The sequence below is a fragment of the Ahaetulla prasina genome, chromosome 2 (assembly GCF_028640845.1).
Source record: "Ahaetulla prasina isolate Xishuangbanna chromosome 2, ASM2864084v1, whole genome shotgun sequence".
Classification (NCBI taxonomy): Eukaryota; Metazoa; Chordata; class Lepidosauria; order Squamata; family Colubridae; genus Ahaetulla; species Ahaetulla prasina.
In genome coordinates this window covers 150,150,772-150,172,396 of record NC_080540.1, presented here as the reverse complement: position 1 = coordinate 150,172,396, position 21,625 = coordinate 150,150,772, and the positions used below count along the sequence as shown (strand labels likewise).

General features: G+C 41.7%; 1 protein-coding gene across 1 annotated transcript in view; it reads left to right on the top strand.

Annotated features, from left to right (window-relative positions):
* The window catches only part of ANKFN1 (ankyrin repeat and fibronectin type III domain containing 1), a 214,456-nt gene extending 194,186 nt beyond the window's left edge, over positions 1-20,270 (top strand). The window contains exons 18-20 of the mRNA XM_058172899.1: positions 3,321-3,487; positions 8,596-8,809; positions 19,392-20,270. Of these exons, the coding sequence (XP_058028882.1) occupies positions 3,321-3,487; positions 8,596-8,809; positions 19,392-20,170 (1,160 nt within the window). The 3' untranslated portion in view covers positions 20,171-20,270. The remainder of the gene's footprint in view (positions 1-3,320; positions 3,488-8,595; positions 8,810-19,391) is intronic.
* The last annotated feature ends 1,355 nt before the right edge of the window (positions 20,271-21,625 follow it).

Here is a 21,625-nt window from a genome sequence, read left to right as displayed (position 1 = left end):
AGTGGGTATAGAGCTGATACTATCTGAGAAAGCTTTAATAAAACACACATAATTGCCTGTAGGATGTGCTTCATGGTTGCCTGTAGTAATTGTTCAGAACAGAAAATGATCAAAGAGTGAGGGGGTGGTCCAGGTTTAGCTCTGCAGTGGTTCTTTCTATCATGGAGACAGAAATCATGTTTGATGGAGCTTCTCCGATCAATGTATTATCACACCTAAGACATAAATCTGGCAATATGCTTTTTTATAAGTCATGAACAGAAACGCAAACTTGCACCCCTTCATTTTTTATTATTGCTGTTGTATTTTCTTTTTCAGCTTTATGGGGGGAGGGGGTTGGGAGGAGAAGCACCATGATTGACCAGTATTGAAAATCCATGCACAGAAACATATACACAATTAGGTAAGGTGATTTTTTTTTAATTGGGTCAGTATCTGTAGATGTAATGAAAGTTTGCATTTTCAAATTGCATGGAGCTCTTTATCAGGCAGAGCACAAAGGTAGTATTGTTCAATAACCCTTCACAAATCTGAGTCTCATCTCAATCTATATTTATTGTATTTATTTATTTATTTATTTATTTTGTCACAGAGTATATATAACCATAAGCATGAAATAATTATACAATATATAAGCATATATATGAGTATGTAATAGCTATATTAATTGGATATAACGAAAGGAAACAGTAGGACAGGAACAGTAGGCATGTTTGTGCTCTTTTGCACGCCCCTTACAGACCTCTTAGAAATGGGGTGAGGTCAATAGTAGACAGTTTTTGGTTGAAGCTTTGGGGATTTTGGGAAGAGACCACAGAGTCAGGTAGTTCATTCCAAGCATTAACAACTCTGTTACTGAAGTCATATTTTCTGCAATCAAGATTGGAGCAGTTAACATTAAGCTTAAATCTATTGTGTGCTCGTGTATTGTTGCAATTGAAGCTGAAGTAGTCTTAATACCATTAACCTGGTATTCTCCAAATGTACTATCTGGGAATTATGAGAGTTTATTCTAATACACCTGGGTGACACCAAAGAGGGAAGAACATTCATGATCTAAAGCAATAATGTTCAAAAAATTGGGGAGGGGGGTGTGTCAAAATTTTTCAAAATATCTCTCTCTTGAAAAATGGGGTATATTCCTAAACTCAATCTATGATGCTCTGTTAAATGAAAGCCAGTAGAACAGACAGAGGTTTGGAATGGCACATCAGGATGTATGTCGTTGAAGGGTGGGGGAAGGAAACTACTACTTTCAAATTCAAAAGAAATACAGTACCACCAAAGTTTCAGCTTGTAAACTGCAAAGATCAGGGTTTGCCACTGCATCTGTTTCAGAAATAGGAAACATTTGGTGAGTAGATTAGTATTAATCTACTTTAACTTATTTGTTTTAAAACACTTGAGCATGGTTTGGAAGGTTCATAGTTCACAGGTAGACCACATATTTTTAGTGCAGAAGGTCTTGGGTTCAATTTCTTGCAGTCCACACTTAACAATAACAACAACATGGATTTAGGTATCTGATCATTGAACAGACCTTCTATTTATTTCCTGCTCTAGGCAAGACTGAAAACATGGAGAAGTGGACAAAGAGTCTGATATGGTCTATGGCAATATCTAGAGTTTTTTCCTTGATCCATTATGCAGCTGAACACTGATTCTTTCATAACATATTTATATATATCTCGGTCTTTTCTTATGTACAAGGACTTGATGAATTTGTAATGAGATAATTGCTATTCTGGGTGGACTGAGATCTTAATTATCGCTACCTCGTGTGTGTCTTATTGAGACAGAAAAATATTATGGCCCAGCATCTTCATCTGTAGGAAATTCTTATAGATAGATGTGAACCTCTACTTCACTGCAGGAACAAAAGGGATGTAAATATAATGGGTATAGGAAGCTGTGGCCCTTCAAATGAACTAGGACTTCCATTATCCATGGATGCTGACTATTTTAAGCATAATAAAGCATGGAAGGCCTGTTTAGCAATATTGTCCTTGAATTAGTTATGGAGCATAGCCCAAGGAGTCAGGAACAATTTAGAACTGATTTTACTGCTCATTTGATACACAACTGAGACTAAGCAGTTATTCATTGGCATAAACTCATCAATGATGAGCTTATGATAACATCAACACAACTTTGTAGATTTTACTCAAATGAGGCATGAATAACCCCTGGTCGTTTTTCCATCTATGAAGCATAGTGTTTGAAGCAGAAAGCTTTATCTGGCTTTCCATGCCTGATGAACTCCTATTTTTTTGTTTTAGTTTGCATTTATATCCCGCCCTTCTCTGAAGACTCAGGGCGGCTTACACTATGTTAGCAATAGTCTTAATCCTATTTGTATATTTATATACAAAGTCAACTTATTGCCCCCAACAATCTGGGTCCTCATTTTACCTACCTTATAAAGGATGGAAGGCTGAGTCAACCTTGGGCCTGGTGGGACTTGAACCTGCAGTAATTGCAGGCAGCTGCTGTTAATAACAGAATGTCTTACCAGTCTGAGCCACAGAGGCCCATATGTCCAAGCATACTCTTGCTTGTGTTTTCATTCTGCCTGATTGAGATTTCTGTGCACATTTGAAGCTTTCATACCCTTTACATCAACAGGAAACTATCCAATAGAGAAAAAAAATCACTTTGACCTTCCCTAAGGATTTAATAGATAAGAGCACGGGTGTCAAACTCAATCACGTCACAGGCCGGATCGCAACGTACCATGACATTTTTTGCCTTTGCGGAGCTGGTGGGCATGGCCTGCACATGACATATCCGGCCCACGGTCCGCCAGTTTGACAGGCCTGATTGATAGAGCATGTGTGGCAAAAGCTTTTAAATGTGGTAAGATGCAGAGATGCTTCGGGGGCCATTGGCAATGCAGAAGGATGCAGTTGAGACCAAGCAGAATAAATTAAAGGACAATGATGAGGAATCACTTTGTAAAATGTCAAGGCAGATCTTCAGTACATCCAAAACATAACAATAAATACAGCCAGATATGTAAGTGAGATATATGACCGCTGTCTTTCTAGTCTGCTAATCTGTTGTAATACCTGTGTTAGTCTCTGATCCACAAAAGCTTAAGCCACATAATTCTGTTTGATGGTAAGGCCCTGCACAATGGTTTTGTGTCTTCACTGTAACAGTAAAACCCTTCTGCAGTTTTAGCTCTTCGCATAATCCCTTGTTTTTCAGGGAATAATGTAAGCTATGGCAACTGATCTTGATTAAGCTCCTTCAAAAGGTAAGTCTTTGCAGGTCCCCCCCTTTAATACACTTACTTCTGTGCTTTGTTGTCTCCGCAGTTCATTTCTGCAGTTACAAGGAAAAATTTATTAGTCTCTATTGCCGCCTTTCCGCTGTCATAGAGCTAGATTTTCTGAGCACCCAGCAGTCCCTAAGGGAAGCCATTTCAGACAGTGAAGTTGCTGCTGCTAAACTAAGACACCAACAAGTCCTAGATTACATACAGGTAACGATTTGTTTTCTCACTAGTCGGGGCTGAATTTCTGGCTGGAGTGGCATTTGGGAACCTAAGCAGAGAATTGTTGGGTGAGGCAAGGCATAAAGAGGTGACTGTTAAAATATAGTTTAAGTTTTATGAAGATTTTGTTTCACTTTTCCCTCCCTTCTTGTTCAAATTGCTTATTTTATGAGTGAATCTCAGGGATGAAATTATATGACTGAAGTGTTATAGAAAAATCTGTCAGTTGGGGTTATACAGGTAGTCTTTGAGTTATGACTGGTTGCTTAGAAACCATTCAAAGTTACAAGAGCCCTCCCTCCAAGATACTTACAACCTGCTTCCAAAGTTTGGGTGGCTGCAGCCCTAACCAGACTCCAGTCTAACCTCCAGACTCACTGGAGAAGAGCCTAATGCTGGGAAAGATGGAGGGCAAAAGAAGAAGGGGACGACAGAGAATGAGGTGGCTGGATGGAGTCACTGAAGCAGTAGGCGTGAGCTTAAATGGACTCCAGAGCAGGGGTCCCCAACCTTGGCAACTTTAAGCCTGGAGGACTTCAACTCCCAGAATACCCCAGCCAACAAAGCTGGCTGGGGAATTCTGGGAGTTGAAATCCACCAGGCTTAAAGTTGCCAAGGTTGGGGACCCCTGCTCCAGAGGATGGTAGAGGACAGGAAGGCCTGGAGGAATGTTTTCTACAGGGTCACGATGGGTCGGACATGACTTCGCAACTAACAACAACAAGCTCTAACCTGTGGTCACATTACTGTATTTCGGGCATACAACAATTCTGCATTTATGGCCCTTTGCACTGTCCTGCAGTCACATGTCCACGATTTACAACAATTTTGCTGAACAACAGCTTTTATTTCCAGTTTTTTTGCAAAAAAACACCCCATAGCAAACAATGGGTTCACTTAACAACATGGTGATTTGCTTAATAACCACCATAAACAAAGCATAAAGTCACACCAGTGACATGATAACCTGCCTTACAGCTTTCACAACTTACGATCATAATGGAAAGGCTTCCTTACAGGTGTAAATTGAGGTCTACCCTACCTGAAACCCATGCCTCTTCCCGTGTGAGCAAAAGCTGCACATTGCGAGAGTAACTGACAGTAAATGAGTCCAAGAAATCAAGCAAAGGTGGATGGGTGTCTATGGAGAGTCTTAGTCATCCAGGTCAGGGGTCTCCAACCTTGGCAACTTTAAGAGTTGTGGACTTCAACTCCCAGAATTCCTCAGCAAGCTTTGCTTAAAGTTGCCAACAAGTCTTAAAGTTGCCAAGGTTGGAGACCCCTGATCCAGGTCATGGTCGTCCCAAAGGTGCTTTTTCAAGAGGCAATTCGACTTTCTGATTTTTCTCTGAAGACGAAGACGATTTTTCTTCTCATCTTGGATGAGAAGCAAATTCTCATTCTTTAGATTAGAAATGAAACATCTTCAAAGAAAAATCAGAAAGTCCAGTTGCCTCTTGAAAAAGCACCTTTGGGACAAAGGTAGAAAGAATATACTCAGATTCAGTACAATAGAGGTATCACCATTAAGGTGTCATCTATCACAAACCCAGAAGTGCACCTTCTCTGTAGCAACCCCTGTCATCTGGAACAAGCTCCCCTCCAAGATCTGGTTGACACCACCCACGACTCTGCTGTTCCTTAGAAGAGTTGTAAACACCTGGCTCTTCACCCCAGTTTTTGGAGAAAGAAAGTGAGACCCCTCTTGTCATCATGCTTGCCATCTTTTATCTTTATCTTTGAAGTGTTATTGATTTTTATGGATGCTACAGTATTGGTATCAATTAAACTTTTATAATGCCTGACTTTTAATGATTCTGAGCAGCTCACTTACCAATAGTAATAGGTGCCTTGGGTATAATCCCAAAACAATTGGAGTTTCACTTGAATACCATTGGCATTGATAAATTCAACATCAGTCAGTTACAGAAGGCAGCTTTACTTGGAATAGCTTACATCCTGTGACGATATCTGTAACACCAAAAAGCATCTGCCTATTCCAAGTCCTTGGAAAGGACTCAATACGTGGACAAAAATAGAAAATCCAGTCAGAACATCTGATTGACTGTGCAATGAACCATAATAATTTGGAAGATATTCTCTACTTACAAGAACCTCTAATATTAGAAGATGAAGATAAATCAGCATTCCAGTCATTATTTTTATAATTTATTTATTTATAATTACATTTCTATACCGCACCATCTCCTGGAGGACTCAGGGCAGTTTACAGCCAATATTAAAATACACACACCAATACAATATAAATATAATAAATAACAATATTTAAAAACAATTAAAAACAAATATTTATTGGCCGAATCACTAAAACGGTCAGAGACCGATTAAAACCCATTAAAATTTCGCTAAAATATGTCTTAGGCTAGGCCCGCTCGGTAAAATAATAAAGTCTTCAGTTCACGTTTGAAGGCCCGGAAGTCGGGGAGTTACCCAGTCAAAAGGCTACAAGAACTGGAAGGTTGGGAAAAAAGAGCAAGGTAGATAGCCTTAATTACCTCAGCAATGACTCCACCATTGGAAGATCTGAAGGACCATGTTGGAAATAGATCATCCTAGAGAAAAATCTATTAATGTGGTTGCTATGAGTCAACCCCAGTTTGATGATAGCAATTCAATCCATTTTTTAAAAAAATAGTTTATATTGGCCGATTTCTCTAGCCACTTCTGATAGTTTCAAGTAATCTTAAATTTGAATCCAGGATGCAATCCATTTCTCTTCTGTGATATTACTGTCACGTTATTTACATTCTGTAAATAAATTATTAGCTTTATTAAATAGGCCTTGGTTTAAAACTCTGAAACAAATGCTTTCTTTTCCACACCACTTAATATAAAGAAAGCTTTTAACCATATTTAAATTTAGTTGTATTAATCTAATTTTACCCACATCCACCTGTTCACTAATTCTCTCCATCCAGATAGGTCACTTTATAGGTTATCTATTCCCCCAACCACCCCAACTAATAACTCTACATTCCCATCACCTCACAAAAATATTTTATTTTATGTCAATCGTTGCACCGATGATTTGTTCCTTCTTGGTGCTGTAGTGAGTACAGTGTGGTTTAAGAGAGAGATGTAAATAATTGTTGGCAATCTTTTCATTTCTATATTTTTAAAAACAAACTGCAGTCAAAAACTTGATAAATGAAGACAATGAAACCTTGTATACAGTATATGCTAAAAAAAAGTAGAAGACATAAATTATTATATACATTAACACACTGTTAATTGTTTTAAGACTTTTTTTAAAAAAATAACATACCGAATGCTAAAGATTCTAACAAGTGAGGAGGTCTGTTCTGCTCCTGACAAACATTTCATAGAGAAGACAGAAATTTACGTCCTGGGTTGCATGATTGTTTATGATTGATGAAAATGTGGCCATTTTTAAAACCACCATGTTTGTACCAAATTACTGTGACAGCATATTGGACCTGTCAGGTTCCTTCTCAAATGAAAACCAGCTGTATTCCTCCTACTGGCAACAGAAAAGGGGGGGAAAGAAACACTAATTCACTCTACCACATACCACAATCTTCAGCCGCAACCGCAAAACCACAAGAACATTTGTATGATTCTAGATCTAAAGTCAGTCACTATACAATCCAAACACTGTAAAGAATCAAGGAGCCCATAAACAGTATTCAGAAATGGGAACTGGTGAGAAACTAGATAGTAAAAATTATATATAGGCAATGAGTACGTTGTAGCAAACTAAGCTATGGAATTGTGAGAAAAGAACTTGTTTTCAGGATTGACTAAGATAAAACAAATATCTGAAGCTGAATTTAAAAATAAATCTTCATTTAACTGTGAGGTATTATATATCAGGCATCTTAAAGACATAGTCAGAATCAAGCAGCCGTACTTTTGTTCTATTAAATGCATCAAAATAAATTGGATAACATCACACAAGAGATAACGATTTATTTGGTTGTTTGTTCATTTAGAAAATCCATATGACTGCCCATGACTCTGGATGGCAAATAGCTAGTTTGCAAAAGAAAAAACAAGTATTAAAAAACCAGCAAAATTTTACAAAATGCAAACAGAAAAGCATGGCACCGTATAACAAACGTGGAAATTATTGTGAATACTATTCCAATTAATAGTTGTTCAAAGGTTTTTTAAAAATAAGGCAATGTTCCATTGTTTATTTACAAATTTGAGTTTTGCTTTCCATGTTTCCTCTCGTAAGTTTTGGTTTAGAAGATTTTAATTTATTTCCCTATTTCATTTATAGGCAATATTAATTTACCTGTAAAAAGGAGATAATAAAGAGTTATGAATATAGCTGAACTTGTAACAAACTGGAACATCGCCACGTGTGGTGATATCTTCTCACATATGTTTTAACATCCCCCCTCCCCAACACATCTGGGAAATGCCCACATGAAAGAGTTGTGTCTCCATCTATCAAGGCACAGCTTAGTTAGTATATACCCATGGACACTAGATCACAGGTGACAATGTGCACATGTTCCTTGTTTTTAAGGAATTGCACTAGACCTTTATGGTAGTTGTCAAGAAATGTAGGATATGATAGGCAAATGTAGGCAAAGAATATAATTAATACCTTAAATTATATCCAGGGTCTGAGAATCAATTTTAATTAATTAGTTATTTTGAAGATTTTGCATAGAGTAAAAAACAAATCTAAAGAAAAAAAAAGAAAAAAGAAAAAGATGTGCCAGAAAATAAACAAGAGAAGAAGAAAAAGTTATGAAACATAATTACTTCTGACATTTTTTTCAACAGATATTTAAAAAAACCTATTGTCTCTCCAAAAAAAAACTCAGAAAGTCAGAACGCATAGAAATTTTGGGGGTTGCTCTGGTTTCCTAACTAGGCCAGAATTAATCATGCAAATAAAATGCAAATGTTCTGGGAAATTGGAAGGAGAAGGTATAGTGTAAAAAATCTTGTGTGCATTGAGAAGGCAGTTCATCTTGAAGATCATTATCAAATTCTACTAGGATTATCTTTCTCTCGCAGTTAACAGAAATCGATTAAAGTTGTCAAAACAAAACGAGTTGCTTGTGAATATATGTCTGTATTACTTTCTCACGCAGCAAATTGATGAGATCTGGCGTGAAATGAGGTGGATCAATGAAGCATTGCAGTATGCACGGTACAGACCGACAACCTCTGGCTTGCCTCTCGTGAAAATTCTGGATCTCTCAGAGGAACCCCTGCAGAAAAAAATAAGCTCCACCTCCTCTCATCTTGACTGTCTTCCATCCCCACCTCCTTCCCCCGAGATGGAGAAGCCCAGAAGAAAAGCTGGTAAGTGGGAAATATTGTCTCTTTCATCAAGGCACAAGGTTTTCCACTGTTTCTGATTCAGTATTACTTAGTCACCATTGTAAGGTAGAGCTGCCTAAAGAACTCAAAATGGCTGTGTTACATTTCCCACTGGATTTGGCATCTCTATGGTAGGTCTCCATTCCAGACATATTATTCAGTCAAATTAACTAGGGAAGCGTTATCCTTCTATCCATCTAAGAGCCGTGGTGGTGCAGTGGTTAGAATGCAGTACTGCAGGCTACTTCTGCTCATCACCGGCTGCCAGCAGTTTGACAGTTCAGGTCTCACCGGCTCAAGGTTGACTCAGACTTCCATCCTTCTGAGGTTGGTAAAATGAGGACCCAGATTGTTGGGGGCAATATGCTAACTCTGTAAACCGCTTAGAGAGCGCTGTAAAGCACCGTGAAGCGATATATAAGTCTACTTGCTATTGCTATTGCTACCGTGTTTCCACAAAAATATGACCTACTCCAAAAGTAAGTCCTCGCTTGCTTTTTACACAATATAAGCCCTTTTTGCCCAATATAAGCCCTACCTCCCCCAAAAATAAGCCCTAATTAAGACTCCTCCCATTCCAGGGTGCACGAGTAAAAGTTAAGCTAGGGTGGGAATGGGGAGTGGAGCTGTCCTACTACTTCCTTCACACAGTTGCAGCAAGGACTTGCACACCTCGGCTCATTTCTTCTGCAGCCGGCAAGGCTTTCCTAAAGGCCTCTGTAGCTGATAATAGAGCTCCGGATCGATCCAGAGCTCTGTTACCGGCTGCAGAGGCCTTTCCTAAAGGACTTTCCTGAAGGCCTCTACAGCCAATTACAGAGCTCCAGACTGATCTGGAGCTCTGTTATCAGCTGCAGAGGCCTTCAAGAAAGACTTGTTGGCCTTGCCTGCCGAAGAAGTCCCTGAAGGCCTCTGACATGCACTAGTGAGATGAGTCAATGGATAACATCCCCCACCCCCGGAAAAAAAAATCTGGTGTCTTTTTTGGTAGCAAAAAAATATAAGACAGGGTCTTATTTTTCAGAAAACATGGATATATCTATACCTCACTGGCTCAAGGTTGACACAGCCTTCTATCCTTCTGCAGTCAGTAAAATGAGGACCTAAATTGTTGTCAATATGCTGACTCTGTAAACCGCTTAGAGTACTGTGAAGAAGCATATAAATCTAAGTGCTGTTGCTATTCTGAAGAGTTCCCTTCTCTAATTTGGCATCATTCACAACCTTGGCTCCTAAATTCCCCTAAATTCAATGTGATTAATGTAGCATAAGCACAACTCACATGCTATATTCTAATCAGTATTAAAACCAGCAAAATTTTACAAAATGCAAACAGAAAAGCATGGCACCGTATAACAAACGTGGAAGTTATTGTGAATACTATTCCAATTAATAGTTGTTCAAAGGTTTTTAAAAATAAGGCAATGTTCCATTGTTTATTTACAAATTTTGAGTTTTGCTTTCCATGTTTCCTCTCGTAAGTTTTGGTTTAGAAGATTTTAATTTATTTCCCTATTTCATTTATAGGCAATATTAATTTACCTGTAAAAAGGAGATAATAAAGAGTTATGAATATAGCTGAACTTGTAACAAACTGGAACATCGCCACGTGTGGTGATATCTTCTCACATATGTTTTAACATCCCCCCTACCCAACACATCTGGGAAATGCCCACATGAAAGAGTTGTGTCTCCATCTATCAAGGCACAGCTTAGTTAGTATATACCCATGGACACTAGATCACAGGTGACAATGTGCACATGTTCCTTGTTTTTAAGGAATTGCACTAGACCTTTATGGTAGTTGTCAAGAAATGTAGGATATGATAGGCAAATGTAGGCAAAGAATATAATTAATACCTTAAATTATATCCAGGGTCTGAGAATCAATTTTAATTAATTAGTTATTTTGAAGATTTTGCATAGAGTAAAAAACAAATCTAAAGGAAAAAAAAAGAAAAAAGAAAAAGATGTGCCAGAAAATAAACAAGAGAAGAAGAAAAAGTTATGAAACATAATTACTTCTGACATTTTTTTCAACAGATATTTAAAAAAACCTATTGTCTCTCCAAAAAAAACCTCAGAAAGTCAGAACGCATAGAAATTTTGGGGGTTGCTCTGGTTTCCTAACTAGGCCAGAATTAATCATGCAAATAAAATGCAAATGTTCTGGGAAATTGGAAGGAGAAGGTATAGTGTAAAAAATCTTGCGTGCATTGAGAAGGCAGTTCATCTTGAAGATCATTATCAAATTCTACTAGGATTATCTTTCTCTCGCAGTTAACAGAAATCGATTAAAGTTGTCAAAACAAAACGAGTTGCTTGTGAGTATATGTCTGTATTACTTTCTCACGCAGCAAATTGATGAGATCTGGCGTGAAATGAGGTGGATCAATGAAGCATTGCAGTATGCACGGTACAGACCGACAACCTCTGGCTTGCCTCTCGTGAAAATTCTGGATCTCTCAGAGGAACCCCTGCAGAAAAAAATAAGCTCCACCTCCTCTCATCTTGACTGTCTTCCATCCCCACCTCCTTCCCCCGAGATGGAGAAGCCCAGAAGAAAAGCTGGTAAGTGGGAAATATTGTCTCTTTCATCAAGGCACAAGGTTTTCCACTGTTTCTGATTCAGTATTACTTAGTCACCATTGTAAGGTAGAGCTGCCTAAAGAACTCAAAATGGCTGTGTTACATTTCCCACTGGATTTGGCATCTCTATGGTAGGTCTCCATTCCAGACATATTATTCAGTCAAATTAACCAGGGAAGCATTATCCTTCTATCCATCTAAGAGCCGTGGTGGTGCAGTGGTTAGAATGCAGTACTGCAGGCTACTTCTGCTCATCACCGGCTGCCAGCAGTTTGACAGTTCAGGTCTCACCGGCTCAAGGTTGACTCAGACTTCCATCCTTCTGAGGTTGGTAAAATGAGGACCCAGATTGTTGGGGGCAATATGCTGACTCTGTAAACCGCTTAGAGAGCGCTGTAAAGCACCGTGAAGCGATATATAAGTCTACTTGCTATTGCTATTGCTACCGTGTTTCCACAAAAATATGACCTACTCCAAAAGTAAGTCCTCGCTTGCTTTTTACATATGTGCCCAATATAAGCCCTACCTCCCCCAAAAATAAGCCCTAATTAAGACTCCTCCCATTCCAGGGTGCACGAGTAAAAGTTAAGCTAGGGTGGGAATGGGGAGTGGAGCTGTCCTACTACTTCCTTCACACAGTTGCAGCAAGGACTTGCACACCTCGGCTCATTTCTTCTGCAGCCGGCAAGGCTTTCCTAAAGGCCTCTGTAGCTGATAATAGAGCTCCGGATCGATCCAGAGCTCTGTTACCGGCTGCAGAGGCCTTTCCTAAAGGACTTTCCTGAAGGCCTCTACAGCCAATTACAGAGCTCCGGATTGATCTGGAGCTCTGTTATCAGCTGCAGAGGCCTTCAAGAAAGACTTGTTGGCCTTGCCTGCCGAAGAAGTCCCTGAAGGCCTCTGACATGCACTAGTGAGATGAGTCAGTGGATAACATCCCCCACCCCCGGGAAAAAAAATCTGGTGTCTTTTTTGATAGCAAAAAAATATAAGACAGGGTCTTATTTTCCAGAAAACATGGATATATCTATACCTCACTGGCTCAAGGTTGACACAGCCTTCTATCCTTCCGCAGTCGGTAAAATGAGGACCTAAATTGTTGTAAACCGCTTAGAGTACTGTGAAGAAGCATATAAGTCTAAGTGCTGTTGCTATTCTGAAGAGTTCCCTTCTCTAATTTGGCATCATTCACAACCTTGGCTCCTAAATTCCCCTAAATTCAATTTGATTAATGTAGCATAAGCACAACTCACATGCTATATTCTAATCAGTATTAAAACTGTTCTGCTTGAGCATCTCTGGATATGTCACATCATATTCAACCCTCGAAAACTTTTTTATGCTGCACCACAAATCTCTGCATTGCCCCGCATGAGCTAACCGGTGCTACTTTTGCTGACAAGTGGTACATAATCATCCAATTATTGGCCTTTTTTTTTCCTCAGTCACTTTCCCTGTGTGTTTGTTTATGTGGTTTTTAGAGCTGATCCTCTGCTCAATAAGCCCATTAACATGAGCACAAAAGCTCAGCCTAGCATCAGAATAAATCTACTGTAGGAAGCCCATGCAGCTGATGTTTGCATTCTGAGATTGAAGGCTTGTTTTTATTTTGGTTTGGTTTGGGAGCCTTTTTTTTCGGCGCTTGTCTGGTCTCTCTGTTTTGTGTTGGGAACAGATGAGTGGCATCACGTACCAGCCTGAGACTTTCCAAAGAATCCAAGCTCTCGCGGCTGGCAAAAGTCCCCAAAGGTTAGACCGGCTGTCTAGAGTCAGGCAGTCCAGAAAATGCAGGAAAAAAACAAGCAGCAAACTTTTCTGTGCTTTCCCCCTTTAGTAAGAAAAAGTTAATTGCCTTCTGAGTAACAACATGGGTTTTATTTGATTGGTCCAAAGATTGAGCTACATTTTATGATGCATCCAAAACATGGGAATGGGGGAGAGGAATAGCAATAGCACTTAGACTTATATAGCACTTCACAGTGCTTTACAGCCCTGTGTAAGTGGTTTACAGAATCAGCCTATTGCCCCCAACAATCTAGGTCCTCATTTTAACCACCTCGGAAGGATGGAAGGCTGAATCAACCTTGAGCCTGCTGGGATTTGAACTGCCAAATTGCAGGCAGCCGGCAGTCAGCAGAAGTAGCCTGCAGTACTGCACTCTAAGCACTGCACCACTGAGGCTCTAAGGAAGCCTCTCCCAAACCTTGTCATAATCCCTTTTAGCTTCCAAGTGTGGTAAGTTCCAGCCTCAATTTTCTTGGAGAGCCAGTATTGGAAAAATCATTCCAATGGCCGATTTTTCCCATCAGGGTCTGAGTCTTACCTATGTGCCTCCACCCATCTATCCCTTTCTCTGTTCTCTTTTAGTGGCACCCACAGCTCACATCACTAGAATGGCTCCAGAAGCAGGGTTAGTGCTTGGATCCCTTATTCCATGTAAACCAGGGGGTCCCCAACCCCCAATCCGCAACCCAGCACTGGGCCACAGCCTGTTCAAAACCGAGCTGTGGAAGTGGCAAACAAGCTGGCACATGTGCACAAAGCTGTGTTCATGGAAGCAGCACAAGCATGCAAAACCATCCCCTCTCTCCTGCCCCCCACCGCCACCTCGGCCAATCCGCCAAGATGGAAAGGTTGGGGAACTCTGATATAAACAACTCCCTTTTGGCACTGCGCAAGCAGGTCCATTGTACAGTGGAACCCAGATCTGGCAGAGTACAGATCAGAAAGAGTACACTTTCAATTCTGTCCAGTCTAACACACTTGTCCCACCCACCACCCACCAGCAGTAATATAATCAAGTCTTTGAGCAGGTTAGAGTCCCATGATAGCAAACCTACGGCACGCGTGCCACAAGTGGCACGTGGAGCCATTTCTGTGGGCACGCAAACCCTCGCCCTAGGTCAGCTCTACCACGCATGCGCACGTGCCTCCCACCCACCAGCTGATTTTGGGGTCTCTGCCGCGCATGCAGGAGATGCGCGCGTATGCCCATGCTGGCCCTCCCCTCCCAGGAGTCTCCAGGCGGCCCATTTTGGATGCCAGGTAAGTACAGGGCTCGGGCGGAGGCTCTGGGAGGGTGAAAAACAGGCCTACTGGAAGTCTGGAATGGGCTATTTCCGGCCTCCGGAAGCTTCAGGGAGGCCTGCTAGGCCCAAAATGGGGCATGGGGAGGTCGTGGGGGAGCGCAAGGGGTCACATGTGCCTGCGCGGGGGGGCAGTGCAGGAGGATTGCACATGCATGCGTGGGGGGTGGGGTGGGCATGGGGGCATTGCATTAGGGGTGTGGGCACGTGCGCACTTTTGGCACCCGAGGAAAAAAAGGTTAGCCATCACAGTTATAGTCTCATTTAGTGGAGTTAAAACTGTGCACAGGATGTTATGCAAATCATTCAGATTTCAAGCAACATCATTGCATTTTTCTAATGCAATTCTGTTTGAATGGAAGAGGGGGAAAAAATCGGTTAACCTATTTTTTTTTTATTTGCATTTATATCCCGCCCTTCTCCGAAGACTCAGGGCGGCTTACACTATGTCAAGCAATAGTCTTCATCCATTTGTATATTATATACAAAGTCAACTTATTGCCCCCAACAATCTGGGTCCTCATTTTACCTACCTTATAAAGGATGGAAGGCTGAGTCAACCTTGGGCCTGGTGGGACTAGAACCTGCAGTAATTGCAGGCAACTGCTGTTATCAGCAGTAATATAATCAAGTCTTTTATTTATTTATTTATTTATTAATCACATTTATATACCGCCCTATCTCCCGACGGACTCAGGGCGGTTCACAGGCAAGTAAAAGACATATAAATACAGGCTAAAACCACAGTTAAAAAACTTATTCTACCAAGCCGAATTAAAAAGCAATATAAATAATAAAAACCATTTAAAACCAATATAAATTTAAAAACTAATCCAGTCCTGCGCAGATGAATAAGTGTGTTTTAAGCTCGCGACGGAAGGTTCGGAGGTCCGGAAGTTGACGGAGTCCTGGGGGGAGTTCGTTCCAGAGGGTGGGAGCCCCCACAGAGAAGGCCCTTCCCCTGGGTGTCGCCAGACGGCACTGCCTAGCTGACGGCACCCTGAGGAGTCCCTCTCTGTGAGAGCGCACGGGTCGGTGAGAGGTATTCGGTAGCAGTAGGCGGTCCCGTAAGTAGCCCGGCCCTATGCCATGGAGCGCTTTAAAGATGGTCACCAGAACCTTGAAGCGCACCCGGAAGGCCACAGGTAGCCAGTGCAGTCTGCGCAGGATAGGTGTCACACGGGAGCCACGAGGGGCTCCCTCTATCACCCGCGCAGCCGCATTCTGAACTAACTGAAGCCTCCGGATGCCCCTCAAGGGGAGCCCCATGTAGAGAGCATTGCAGTAATCCAGACGAGACGTCACGAGGGCGTGAGTGACCGTGCATAAGGCATCCCGGTCTAGAAAGGGGCGCAACTGGCGCACCAGGCGAACCTGGTGGAAAGCTCTCCTGGAGACGGCCGCCAAATGATCTTCAAAAGACAGCCGTTCATCCAGGAGGACGCCTAAGTTGCGCACCCTCTCCATCGGGGCCAATGACTCGCCCCCAACAGTCAGCCGTGGACTCAGCTGACTGTACCGGGATGCCGGCATCCACAGCCACTCTGTCTTGGAGGGATTGAGCTTGAGCCTGTTTCTCCCCATCCAGACCCGTACGGCTTCCAAACACCGGGACAGCACTTCGATAGCTTCGTTGGGGTGGGCCCGTACAGGCCCGAAAAGTACAGCTGGGTGTCATCAGCGTACAGCTGGTACCTCACACCGAAGCCACTGATGATCTCACCCAGCGGCCTCATATAGATGTTGAACAGAAGGGCGAGAACCGCCCCCGGCGGCACCCCACAAGTGAGGCGCCTCGGGGTCGACCTCTGCCCCCCTGTCAACACCGTCTGCGACCGGTCGGAGAGATAGGAGGAGAACCACCGATAAACGGTGCCTCCCACTCCCAATCCCTCCAACCGGTGCAGCAGGATACCATGGTCGATGGTATCAAAAGCCGCTGAGAGGTCTAATAGGACCAGGGCAGAGGAACAACCCCTATCCCTGGCCCTCCAGAGATCATCCACCAACGCGACCAAAGCCGTCTCAGTGCTGTAACCGGGCCGGAAACCGGACTGGAACGGGTCTAGATAGACAGTTTCATCCAGGTGCAGGGGAAACTGATATGCCACCATACTCTCTACAACCTTCGCCGCGAAGCGAAAGTTGGAGACCGGTTGAGCAGGTTAGAGTCCCATGATAGCAACAGCCACAGAGGCTGTCTTAATATTAGTGGAATTTAGCATCCAGGGTATAAATGAGTAATCATAGTGATTAAACATAGCTTTTGTTTGTTATCATAAACAAATTTCAGAATACAGCTTATATAGAATTCCATTCAGACTAAAAGCACTGCAGAAGTAGGCACTGTTTATGACCTATTTTTGCTCTGAAAATACATCTAGCACAAGAGCCATTCATTTGGCATTCTTCTAACGGATTCCTTGTTTCCTCATATGTTATCAGTTTTAAAGCATACAAATAAGAGGTATATAAGAGGTCCTTCTTGTCAATGACTACTTCAGCTTCAACCACAACAATACACGAGCTCACAATAGATTCAAACTTAAAGTGAACCACTCCAATCTTGATTCTAGAAAATATGACTTCAGTAACAGAGTTGTTAGTGCCTGGAATGCACTACCTGACTCCGTGGTCTCTTCCCAAAACCCCCAAAATTTTAACCTAAGACTGTCTTCTGTTGACCTCCCCCCATTCCTAAGAGATCTGTAAGGGGCGTGCATAAGAGCACCAGCGTGCTTATCGTCCCTATCCTAATGTTCCCTTTAATTGTATTCATTTTATGTATTCAATTCATGCTTATATATATATTATTTAATATGTATTCGACAAAAAATAAATAAATAAATAAATAAATAAAATAAAATAAATAAATAAATAAATAAATAAATAAATATATTTTTAAGCAAGCCTAAATGTATAATAGCTCTTATTGTCCTGGGACTGGACAATTGGATATAAAGACTGATAGAGAAGTCAATGATACATAAAGCCAATAATTCATGGTGAGGTCATCAACCTATCTGAAATCCATACCAAACAAGAGATGAAGCATCAAACAAAATCAAGAGATCAAAAACAGATGCAGGACATGGTCCAAGAATCAAAAACCAAGATTTCACTAAACAGGTAACTCAAAAATTATAGGACTAGCATTTCTGGGCTGAAAAGTATCAGAATAATTCTGAGTAGCCATCTGAATGTTCACAATCCAGAAATGGTAGCCCTATCAGAAATAAGACGTCGGCTGAATTCATGTATCACATGAAGCCATACTTTTAATCATGGCTTGTTGAATAAGCTACATTGACTAAATTCGCCCATAAAACTAAGCAACAGACCATAAATTATAATGCAAAGCAGTTGGATTTAGTCGTCCTATTAAGCCAAAACTAAAGAAACTATATTCTGATTTAGGACAATATGTGAATGAATTTCAATGTTTATAGCAAATAGTAATTTAGAAGAGAAAGCTGAGCTGTCAGAGCTCCATAACAGGCTGGGTTGCAGAGCCTTAGAAAGGGCTTTACCCCAAAAAACTGGGGGGGGGAGGAGGCTGAATAAGACTTTTACTCAGAGGTAGAGATTATTCCTGAGTAGATTTTTTTTTCAGAAGAAGCCCCCTCTTGTTATTTCTTCAATGGAGCCTTAATGGGCAAGTAATTCCACACAGTCTTGAGACCAGCATGCTTAGCTTCCTTCTCAGAACAAAAGAGGGTCCTGCTATACCTGAGCAAGCAGTGTTATAGTTATCTCCTCAAAGGACCATGATCTCACCAACCCCATCCTGATCAACATCACTATTTTTAGTAATACATTCCTCCATGTCCTCTACTAAAGTGGAACATCAGAAATGGTCCTTAAGTTCTCCTCTTCATATTTGTAGAAATGTATTCAGTAACAACGGCAGTGCAGTGGCTCGGCGGTTAAGAAGTAAGACCTCAGCTGAATTCATGTATCACACTAAACCGGGCTTGCTGGCTGGAAAGACGGCAGCCCAGATTTGAGACCCGAGCGCCATGTGACAGAGTGAGCTCCCATCCTCACTTCAGCTCCTGCCCACCTAGCTGTCGTGTCCCACTCCTCCTCTGACAGCCGGGTCTGGGAAGTCTGTATCAAGCGTGGCCATGAAGCCTCTGCAGCTTTGCCATATTCCTGTCAGAGTTCTCAGGGCAGGCAGGAATCCAAGGTGTGACTTCAGCAACCAGATAAGACTTTGCCTGACTCAAGGAATGCCAAAAAGCAGATCCTTTATATAGGCCATGGGGTGTGGCTCCATGACTCAGCACTTACCCAGGTCTGCCCCTCCCTTCCTTTTGCTGACGTCGCCTCTCCATTCTCCGGAAGCCAGGATCTTTCCACTTTTCATCTTCCCCCTCAGCTGCCGGCAATTCTAGCTCGTGGCTGGCTTCCTGCTCACATGCTATAGGAGGAAGGTTTGTTTGCTCAGTCTGCCCGGGCATGGTGCCAGGGCTGGGGGCTGGAGGCATGCCAGGCCATTCTTCACTATCAGTCTCTGGCTGAGATAGCAGGAGATGGGAGGGGCCCGGCTGCGGAGAGGAGGGCGGGCGAGGCACAACACTAGCAGTTCAAAAGCATGCAGATATGAATAGATAAATAGGTGGGAAGGTAACAGCACTTTGTGATGTCATGCTGCCACATGACTGCGGAAATGTCTTCGGATAGCACTGGCTCAATGCCCTTGAAATGGAGATGCGCACTGCCCCCCTATAGTTGGCAACAACTATCTGAGTAAAATCCTCAGGGACTCCCTTATTCGGTAACAAAGAAATCTATTTCCGGTTCATTTTTCTGTAGAGGGTAGTTAGGTAGAGGGTAGTTAAGACATGCGGACTGTTCCGGGTTAGCCCTTTCTATTCTCTTTGCAGATTCCCAGCCATATTCTGATGAAGAAGGTTGCTCAGAGGTGTTCCTCCCAACCGACAGTGACTATGATTCTAGCGATGCTTTGAGTCCACGAGAACTGGATTTGGTTTATTCCTCCTCCCAGGATATCTCCCATCAGGCCGTGAGTTGTTTGAGTGGTAGCGCCCCAGATGTCCTCCAAGTCCATGACATCAAGCCTTGCTTGACTCCAAAACAAAACCCAAGAGGGAGCAGTGTCTTAGAGACAGAAGTTGATCAGTTTACAGACAACATGCAGAGTCTGTCCATTGGAAGGCTTTCACCCAAAAACCCAGAAAAGAATTCCGTCTCAAAGCAGTCTTTGAGTTTCCTAGGGAAGAAAAAACACGGGAAACATCAGCACTACAATTATTTCAGCCGACACCATCGCTGGCTCCGTGTACACAGCGAAACCCAGTCTATCTCTCTTTCTGAAGGCCTCTACACTCCCCATCTCACACAAGCCATGGACTACTCTCAAGAGCCCACTCCTGGTGAGCAGATCAGCATTTCTATTGATTGTCCCCGCAGTACTTTCTTACCTCACGCTTCAAGTCTCCCAGAAGAAGGGAAAGACAAATACCAGGAACTGAGGCCAAACATCCGCAGAATATATGTTGAGCCTTACAAGACCACATTATCCAGCGAAGGTAGCAACCAGTCTGGAGATCATACAGATTTGCACAGCCCTTTGGGTCAAGGCAGGATTGCAGAAGATCAGTCTTGTTCTAACATCACCGAAGTGTTTAGCAGTGACCTTTAAAAGTTCACGTTGCTCAGTTGCGCTGCTCCTCTGCCCTGCCTTCAAAATACAATCACACTCACCGCAAACGGAAGACTAGTTCTTCAAAACAAACTTTGCATTCAGAAGTCCCAATTCATGTCTCTACCAAATGGAGAGCAGATTTTCTGCATAGTTTTCTAAGAAAAGACATGGGGGGGGGGGGAGAATTAACTTTTGCATATCTGCTTACTTGCACTACAACTTCTAAAGTTAGATGGAGGATTCTTGACTCTTTATTTGATACTTAACAAGGCAGAAAGAAATGCTATCTTTTTTCATGTGAAAAAGAAATTTTCAGGAAACTTAAAATGTTTCACTACGGAATTTTCCCATCCTAGATAATCAGCTTTGTCCCTCGCTTATTGATAGTGTTCATGGCCCCAGAAGCTGATTTTTTAAATATATATATATATATATATATTGAGCATCAGTGACTTTATTGTGTTTCACCAGACTGGGCAATGCAACATCAGTAAGGAAAATTGTTCAGAAAATAATGCTGATTTTGAAGAATAACAAGATGCCAGTGGTACAGCCAAAAAGGTCTCTGCAAACAAATTTGAAGATTATCTGACTTTACCCTTTCCTCTCCATTGTAACCTTCTGTGGGAAAGATCACTGAAAAGGATCCCAAAGTTTTACTGGGAGGCAAAAAAAAATAATAATCCCACCAACTGTTTTATTTTTGTTTTTTATTTTGTGGTTTTTATATCTACAAGAGTATAAGCAGTTTTGCTCCTACAGCATTTTTCAGCTATACCATTTGAATAGATGTCTTTCAGGATATAACTACCCTAAATCATTAAATCAGACCACTTCAAGATCATTTTTGAACATTATTGGTTTGGTAATTCCCAATGTTTTTCAGGTGGAAACCCAGCTAAGTGATATAAACAGGTATGGTTTTAGAGACAACTTCAGTTGGAGATCTTATTTGGAAAGAAGTCTTTCACCTTATCCCTTCTTTTACATTTCAGTTGTTCAGTCAATGGGATTTGACAGTTCATCCTACCAAAAATGCAGAATGAGCACATAAATTTGTGGGCAGGCTCAGGAGTAATGACATGGGTTCATCATAGTTTCCTGATTCGTTATTTTGAAGAGATGATTCCCCCAATTACAGTTTATCTTTGTTTCTTGTGAAATCTACTGATCTCAATATTTTGAATGTAAGTATACCATTGGGACTTGAATCCTCTTTAATTTATACAACTCCTCAGTATGCAGACGGATATTCATGTAGGATCTCCTCTCCAGATGGCCCCTGATGGGAGGTTAGCCTTGTGAATACTGCCTTGGACCACTTCTTAGATGGAAATGTATCATGGGAATCATCAATGTACGTTACGGGACCTGGGAAGGAGACGGTACTATTAAATGATTTTGCTGTTAAGGGTATAGACCATTCTGGTAAGTTTAATTGATAATAAAATG